This window comes from Juglans microcarpa x Juglans regia, chromosome 8S (genome assembly GCF_004785595.1).
Source record: "Juglans microcarpa x Juglans regia isolate MS1-56 chromosome 8S, Jm3101_v1.0, whole genome shotgun sequence".
Lineage (NCBI taxonomy): Eukaryota > Viridiplantae > Streptophyta > Magnoliopsida > Fagales > Juglandaceae > Juglans > Juglans microcarpa x Juglans regia.
The window spans coordinates 12,540,345-12,549,483 of NC_054609.1; the positions used below are offsets into that span (position 1 = coordinate 12,540,345).

Consider the following 9,139-nt stretch of genomic DNA (forward strand, 5'->3'; position numbering starts at 1 on the left):
AGAACAAGACAACCTTTTTCATGATAGGACTCTTGAGATAAACAAAAGCGACTTGGAGAGAAAAAAAAGAAGAAAGTATGCAAGATGGAGTAGATCCACTTCTCTTACATGAAAATCAATCAACATACATCTTTGGGCCCGAGCTTGGAGTCGTAGGTTTCTTAAGAGGTAAAAGCAAGAGTCTGAAATGGCCGAATATGCAGATAGAAATGGAGGTGGCTTAGATGAGAAGACAAAAGGCTGAATGTATTGAAGGCTGGCAAATGTAATGTGAAAAGACCAAAACTATACTTCCTAACCGCTCAGGCAACAATAAAGAGTGGGGCATTTTTGGCCTAAAAGCCACACCATCTGATGCCTATGAAATCGTATAAAAAGAACTAACACTTTGATGTAAAAAGAAGAAAAAAGTGAACTTGTCATCTTTGCAACATTAATCAACCTAGATTCTACCAAACATATTTAAAACTCAATTAGAGTAAATCTTGTCAAAAGAATAAGCTAATACATTATTTTTATGAAAAAATCTAATTGTAAGCAATTCTACGCACTAATATGCACACCCATTCAATATGATTGGTCAGAAAGTAAATTTTATTGAAAATAATACTAATTTGAATTTAGAATATGAAGGCAACAATATTAGTACGCAGATTGATACGCAAACTTACTTGTACATAACAAAACTCTATTTTTATATTAACAATTTATACAGCATATATATGCATCAAGGTACTTATATTATGCTAGTTCACAATGGATATAGTCTAATAACAAAGACCTAGCTAGCTAGAGCTACTTCCTCAAAATCAAACAGAAGCAACTGGCTTGCAAACAGGAAGGTCCTTTGCAAGATTAGGTGGGGACCTAAGAATAGGATTTCTCTCAAAGAAATTCACCGGTTTTAGTTGAAAGCTTGATGACACGGTTGGCATAATAGGGAAATCCTCTTGACATGGAATGTGATGGAAGCCTAGCGTGTACCATAGAACAATGTCCTTATTCTCGATTGTTCGATCCCTGCAAGATCATCTCCATTAATAAGAATATCTTAACCATTGAAATATTCAACAGTCAATTAGCCGAATCGACATAGATCAACAAGATGTTACATAAAACTCCAAGCATTTTCATTAGCTGAATTAAGCCATTGAACTAGACAGATGAATGTCACCATCTTAGACAGAAAGAATAAGTGGATGCAACAACTTCATAACTTTGTTCATCCTTAATTTCATGAAAGGAAAAAGATATGATCTTTGAGTTTTTGCTTGAACTTGAAGGCCGGTTTCATGTGAGAAAAAAATAGACACATGAAATAGGTCCTACAGAAGACCCACTTTGTGTGTCTATCTCTCTCTATTTTTTAAAGAGATCTTGAAAGTTTTCAAAAACCTATTTCTTACCCACAGAAAAATATTATTGCAAGTTTTATTATAGGAGAAAGCACACCTATCAGACCATGTTGCCAGAGTGTCTTCGCCATGGCTTTGATAGACAAACATTCCAGCTGCCCATTGCTCGCTCTGGTTATAAGGAGTGACCCATATTTGGTTGTTTGTAAAAGCAGCCCGAATCTGTGGAGGGTCTTCAAGATCAAGCAAGCTAGCAGCTGTGGCACCAGGAACAATCTTATATCCAACAGGGTTCCCAACTCGCGTCTTCTTTGACGGATTAATCACGTGGAACTCAGATGGGTCATAGAGTTTAAGCTTAATTTGCGCATCCTTTTCTGTCTTTGCCACATTTCTAATGGCTTTCAAGTAGCTTTTTCTGGGTGATTCACCTGGCGATGTCTGTTGCCTCTTAATGTTTACATTGACAAATGAATTTTCTGAGCCATCAATGTCCATATCCAAATAGAATGAGATGTAGTGGTCATGGATAACACCAATAACATTTTCTGACAAAAGGGTGCCAAAGAGATTTTCTTGGTTGGGAATCTGGTTAATGTCGTCGTAGGTTGTACCTTTCACCATCAAAATGCCACTAACTCCAACCTGATCGAGGTTAAACAATTCGTACCATTAATGTGAGGTTATACATTAGGACAACAAATTAGTTGCATAAATGCCTACGGCCAGAAAGATATATGGTAAAAAATATAAGGAGGAACAAAAAGTAGTGTCTTTAAAAGATCATATATAGATGATTTCATCGTCATCTCAAAGTGAACAAACAATGGCATTCGACGTGCAGTGACGTCTTTAGAGTTTCGTTGCTTTAGCACAGAAGTGAACAAACAATGGCATCCAACGTGCAGCGACTTAAACGACAGAAAAACACAAATGTTGCGATTTTAGATACTTTTTGCGACAAAATTGGGTATTGAAAAAGACCATTTTTCTTGTAGTGAATTAGTTGCTTTTACATGGAAAATAGCCAACCCCATGATAATTTCTTTGTTAAAATTAATTCTTGTTTGTAAATTTGGATTTGGGGTGTTACAGTATGCATTGACTCATAATATTAATAATTTTCATTATAGGTTTATTGGTACTGTTAAATTTAGCCATGGAGAATTTGTAAATTATTAGATACTTTCGAAGTCGCATATACAAGTGCAAGAATATTCTTCTCCTTTTAAGTCTTGATCCAAAATCCTATCATCCTAGTCAAACTTATTGACTAAATGTATCATGTAGTAAGTGTACACTTTATCTAGTTAGTTAAAAGGCATTTTTCGCATGGACAGAATTGGTTTTTCTTATTTGAGATTATTAAAGTGGGTACTTGATTTTTACTTCTCATCTATTATTTTCTTATATATATGTATGATTTCTTGCAGATTGGTTTCTTAAGGTTGTTTTTTCTATTTGGTTTGTAATTTTTTGACTTTCTTAGTTTGTGGTTGGGACTTTTGGTCCTTAATACCTGGGTTTTGGTCTTTATGCTTATTTGTAACCCTTAGGTATCTAGTTGTAACCATGATTTTTCTCCACCAAAGGTGAGGGCTATTAATCAACAAAATTAGATTACCGTCATCTTCTTAAAAAAAAAAGTATGTACGATTGGGAAAAAAAAATTAAGATAAAGAATATCATTTCTCTAAGTGCAATAAGAAGATATTAAAGTTTTTTTTTTTTTTCCCTGATATAAGTTTTGTCACTATTATGCCTATCAAAATTTGTCTAAAGTTTGATTCAAGCAAAAGATATAACCATAAAGGTATTACAGAAATTATGGATGGTAAACCTTCCTAGTTTGGATTAAAAAATGTCTTCAACTCATCTCATTGCATCTCATCTAATCATTATAATTTTTTAAAATCTTCATATAAAATATAATAAAAAATTCAACTTTTTCAAATCTCAAAAAAATAGTATATAATATTAAAAAATAATATTCTAACAATATTTTATTTAACTTTTAACTTTTAATTTTCATCTCATCTCAACTCACTATCCAAATCTCACATTAGTATCAGTTAACAACTTCTATACAACTTAGTAATAAAATATTAATTCTTTCAAATTTTATGACTTATTTTATTTTATTTTAGAAAAATGCCATGTTGTCAATTTGTATTTTGTTTTATATATTTAAAAAAATGCAAATGCACTATCAGTCACCGGGGTCAGTCAAATGCATCGGTGCTGTAACAGGACCCTTTTATTTTAAAGTGTGTGATTTTTTTTTTTTAAAAAAAAAAACATTATTTTATTTGTTGGTTTTCATTGTATCATTAATCAAGGTATTAATATTTAAAGATGTTAGCCCTTTTACATTGTGAAAATTCCTACTAATTACTAATATTGACTAATTGCATGAGAATTATTCAGTTACGTTTGGACGTTAAATTGAGATGATAAAATATTATTTTTTAATATTATTATTATTTTAAAATTTAAAAAAATTAAATTATTTATTATATTTTATATTAAAATTTAAAAAAATTAAAATGATTAATTAAGATCAGCTGAGATGAATTTAATAACTAAATAAAGCTTAACTTATAAATTGTGGGGTTACCTTAACTCTGATCAATCCATCAGTTTGGAACTCCCAATCAACAATGTAATCATAGTTTCCCACAGATGCTGCCATTCTAACCATCAACGTCACCTTCGGCCTCACTTCTCTAATCTGCCCATCAAAACAACCGACGTATATAAGACCATTCATGTACGAACAAACACTGTCTTTGACTTTAATACAAAAAAAAAAAAATAACGCTATTTTTTTAATCTTAAATCTTATCCGTTCTAATCAAATTTAATAATTCAACAAATTTAAATAATATCTTTTATTAATTATTTAAATGCTAATAATTTAAAATATGTCACATCATCAAATATTACTCATGATGAATATATTTATTTAAATTAAGAATATAATTTCTCAATAGAGAATAGATAAATTAATCCAAGATATTTCATTATATGTAAAAATAAATTTATTTATACAATTTTCAATCGTACTACGCATACATATAATCAATCTTATATATAATATTATACCTATTGAATATTCGTTCTATTTTATTAGTTCTTTTTAATTCGAATTATGAATTTTAAAGTGATATTTAGATGTTAAGCTGAGTTAAAATAAATTAAATTTTTTATAAATAATAATAAATTGAAATAGTGAAGTAAATTTTATGGGATCTTCCTAAAATGAACTTAAATATATTTGAATATTAAAATAAATTAGATGTATATATTTATGAGAAGTTAAAAAAATATTATGATTTGTGTGTAAAAATGTGTTGAGTTAAAAAATATTGTAAATTTTATATGTAAAGAGATTTTAAATTGAAATAAATTTAATAATTTGATAATTAAATATTTAAATGTGAAGCTTAAAATTAGACAAAATTAATTAGTTCCAAGGACCTAAATTTTAAAATTTTCACTGTTTGTTCTACGTACGTCAACGCATACGGTTAACATTTTTTCAATGATACTATAAAGATAGCTAACCTCCATGCCCGTGATCGGACACTCCGAGTGACGCCAACCGATGTCGCCGGCATAACTCTCGAACACGCAGATCATGTTCGGTCGGACGTACGGTGTTCCATCTGCTGCTGCAAACACACCGTCCATGTAATACGCGTTCCGTGGACAATCGTTAAGCGGGTCGAGTGGCATGGCCTGCAACCCGAACCCGTATTCCCCGGCATCCAAATACGTCTTGAAGTACCATCCGTCGGTGGGATCCATGTACGGGACAAACAATTCAGAACTAAACCCTTTGTACATCACGTCTCTTAGCTCTCCAGTGTCCGGGTCCAGGAACTTGGCCAGAGAGACTATGACGCCGGCACGGGCGTCGGGTTTCAGGTGAAATTCCCAGTTTGCCCATTTCACCAGGTACTTGTCTTCTACGGTAAAACTCGGACCCTTCGGTTGCTCAATAGATATCGGGTTGAGCGGCTTCATTGCGTGAGGATCCTCCTGAAGTACAGAGTATCGATAGTCTGTGTCGGCGGCCTTTGGAATCGGAATGTTCCTGCCGGTATCCGATATCTCCACCACTTGTTTGGTGTCGAGGTCAAGGAGGAAGGTCAACCCTTCGATTGGTCGCACGTAGAAGTTTGCAGTGCCGTCCATGGAATAGCACTGTACCTTGATCAACCTCCTGTTCTCCTCCGACTTCCCGTACCATCCCGTTGATATCGGCAGGCACGCGAGGTCCGCCAGATCAATCCCACGCTGGACAATCGTGCGGTTGAAGTCAGCGCTGGCCAATAGAGCCAGAGTGGTCCCGGTCACGTCCTCGACGGTCAACATCGGGTAACCGGAATGCTCGCCGGTCTCGCGCACAGTCACATGGCCGGTGCCGAGGTCGACGGTCAACACGTATACTGACTTGCTGTCGACACGCGCCACTACGGAGGCCTTTCTGGGTAACAAGGTCTCGCCCTTTTTCCATTTCAGGACAAGCGTTTTCTCGGGCTCTTCGAGGTCGACGGAGTGAAGAGCGTAGCGCGACGATTCGAAGAGCTCGTGGGAGGAGAGGATGGAGCGGACCTTCTCGAATTCTCGGATTGTCAGCGGGTCTAGAGGGTGGTGGGGTGTGTCTAAGGCATGGTTGCGTCGGTTCTTAGTAGCACGCCAAGATGAGTTGGCGGTAAAATCAAGGAACTCAACCGTGCGTGGTAACGGGTGGGAGAGCTGAAGAAAGCTTAAAACTAGGACAAAGGCGGCGACACTAGAAAGAAACAAGAACCGGAGCAAGTTTCTTGCTTCCATAAATTATAGCCTATCTCTGATCTCTCTCTCTCGGAAAAAAGGAAGCAGATTTCGCATTTGAAGAGAAGTTCTTACTTCGTTCAAAACCTACGTAAATTTATCTCTTCTCATTTTTATAATTTTTATATTAAATATAATAAATAATTCAATTTTTTTAAATTCTAAAACATCTTTTTCAAATTTTTATATAAAATATAATAAATAATTTAACTTTTATTTTATTATTCATAAACTATCTTAATTCATCTCAACTTATCTTTAAATCCAAACTACTTCTTAATTATTTGTTAAAAGATTTTGTGAAAAGGTATTGGTTAACTTACCAAAACCCGTAAGCTATATTTCATTTATTTACTGATATACATTTGATTGCATTGTACTCTGTACAAGGAATGATTATTGACAAGAAAGGAAAGAATACAACTTAAAGGGAAAAGAAATAAAGAAGAGAGAAAGGCCAGCTATGTGCAAATCAGAAGGCACCTAATCTGTGCAAAAATCTCGATAGATAAGGCAACCTGCAATCATGTTGCTTCTTTCAAAATATCGTGTTGACTTGTTTCACTTACATCTCCCCTCAAGCGAATGAGGGAAAGGCCAACCAGGAGCTTAGATTTGAGGAATAGAAATTGAGAAGAAGTGATGCCCTTAGTGAAGATATCGGCTATCTGATCATACGTGGAGAGAAATTTAATCACCACATCCTTGTTAATAACTCTAATAAAATGAACATCCACTTCAACATGCTTGTACGAGCATGAAAAAGGGGATTGAAAGCAAGAGCAATAGCACTGAGATTATCACACTAAATGTGACGAACCGTAGCAAAGGAGATATGAAGATCTTTAAGGACTATGTAAATCTGATAGAGCTCGGCCATGTCATTGCTAAAGCCCGATATTTAGATTCGGTGCTAAAGTGAGCCACCATGGGTTGTTTCTTGGCACACCAGGAAATTAAGTAAGGACCGAAGAAGATACCAAAACAGTGGTGGAGCGATGATCATCAGGATCACCTGCCCAATCAGAGTTACTAAAAGCATTTAATTGGAGAGTGCCTTTAGAGAACATGAGACCATGATCAACCATACCATTGAGATAGCGAAGAACATGTTTAGCTATCGTCCAGTGAGTGGTGGTGGGAGAGTGAAGATGCTGGCAAAGTTGATTAACGGAGTAAGCAATCTCTGGATGTGTGAGGGTGCAATATTGAAGTGCACCAACAATCTGTCGATACGCAATGGCATAGGGAAGAGGGTCGCCACTCGAGAATGCAAGCTTGGAGCCGGAGGTGCAAGGGGCAGAATATGGGGTATTTTTAAACACCCTACATCAAATGATGTCATTTTGCATATCGATTTCTCCTTCTCGTTCTTCTATCTCAATCTCTCTCCCGCCGAAGGCCTTCTTCTCGCTCAATCATTCTCCTAGTCTTGAGGCTCCTAAGCTTGAGTTGTTCCATGAAGTCTTCGTTGCCTGCTGTCGTTGCCCGTTGTGCTCGCCAAAGGTAAGTTTCCTTTTCTAGTTAACCCAAAATATTTTGCGTCCGTTTTTTTATGCAATGTAGGATGGGATTAAAATTTAAATAGAGGATGGAATTGTGAATTGATGTTGTGGAGGATGAATGTACATGTGAATTGTTTGAACATTTTTAGGGAAATTTTTAGGGTTTTCGTTTGGCCAGTCGATCCACATTTTGTTGGGATTCAAATTTTTTATTTTTTCATTTTATTTCCATTAATTGAGCAGAATGATATGTGAATATAGATAAAAGAAAATTCGCCATATCTTTAATAATTTTGAAAACTCGCCATATCTGTGGAGGTTTATTGAACCTATTACTATAAAACAAGGTCCTAGTATTTTTCCTTATCTTAAATTTCTTTCTTTGTTGAGGTGGGCAGGCTCTGATCTCTTGTTCAACGAGGAGAGAACTTATGTGTTGAGCCAATTGTTTGTCAATTTCTTTTTCTATTTTTTAGTGTTTTTCCTACCCTTGTTACTTTCAAGTGTGTACTAGATGTGGAATTTTTTTTTCAAGGAATAAAAAAAAAACAGAGAAAAAAAGGAAGAACATAAATTACAAGGTGTTCAAGTGAGTGCGTTTCAAAGGTAAAAATACCAAGGCTGGGTAGAAATAGCAGAATATCAGAGTGACATATACTTATTCACTAAATTGATGAGCTGAAAATAAAAAAGTAACAAATGAAAAAAAAGGTTTTATTCGGTGATTTGAAAGGTTGAAGAGTATATCAAGTGATATATGTGGTTTATTGAGATGTTTAATAAGATTCCTTAGGTATGTCCTTGGAAGTTTTTGAATCCTTTATATTTTCTTGTCATATAGCCTAACTTGAGGTACATTACAACCTTTTGTTTTAACCATTCTGATTCCAAGTAAGCATGTGGAAAGAATGGTTGAATTCTCATTGGTTAATGTTCCTATCATAAGATCAATGCTTACTTGTTGCTTGTTCATAATTACCTAAATCTTCAAGTGATTGTGTGTACACCACTTGTTAACTCCATAGAGAGAGCCCTTACACGAAACACTATTATGCCCGTGAGTTATAGAGTTGAACCTTTTGCTTGAGATGTTCTTGATGTTCCATGTGTCAAGGGTTGTGGTAAGATAGTTATGGCTTGGAGAACACACACACTCTGTGAATTGTTAAAGGTGTATTAATCTTGATAGTTTATTAGATTCCTTATTTTGTTTTGAAATGTGAATCTGAAAAATGTGAATCTGAAAAATGTGAATTGGTGGCCAATTATAGTGATTCTCATCTCTTTCATCTCTTTAGCATATAAATTGTTGGGGACTAGCAATAAGCAAGTTGGGGGTGTGATAAGTGTACGAAAGTAAACTCTAAATGCCCTATTATTGGACTAAAATGCTAAAATATGAATATAAATTATAGGAATTAATGTATATTCTTTTAT

General features: G+C 34.9%; 1 protein-coding gene across 1 annotated transcript; it reads right to left on the reverse strand.

The window, feature by feature from the left end:
- Positions 1–695: 695 nt before the first annotated feature.
- LOC121243835 (primary amine oxidase-like) lies at positions 696–6,267 on the reverse strand. Its single transcript, XM_041141904.1, has 4 exons — positions 4,923–6,267; positions 3,973–4,086; positions 1,453–2,000; positions 696–1,020 (listed from the first exon to the last, which is right to left on the reverse strand). The coding sequence occupies exons 1-4, from the start codon at positions 6,195–6,197 to the stop codon at positions 810–812; spliced, it is 2,148 nt and encodes a 715-aa protein (XP_040997838.1). The 5' UTR covers positions 6,198–6,267; the 3' UTR covers positions 696–809.
- Between the last annotated feature and the right edge of the window lie 2,872 nt (positions 6,268–9,139).

Excerpts from the sequence above, each read along its gene's own strand:
- LOC121243835 (XM_041141904.1), bottom strand. The coding sequence starts at position 6,197 with ATGGAAGCAAGAAACTTGCTCCGGTTCTTGTTTCTTTCTAGTGTCGCC. Across the intron at positions 4,087-4,922 it reads GTCCGATCACGGGCATGGAG|ATTAGAGAAGTGAGGCCGAA; the intron begins GTTAGCTATCTT and ends TTTGATGGGCAG. Across the intron at positions 1,021-1,452 it reads CTGGCAACATGGTCTGATAG|GGATCGAACAATCGAGAATA; the intron begins GTGTGCTTTCTC and ends ATGATCTTGCAG.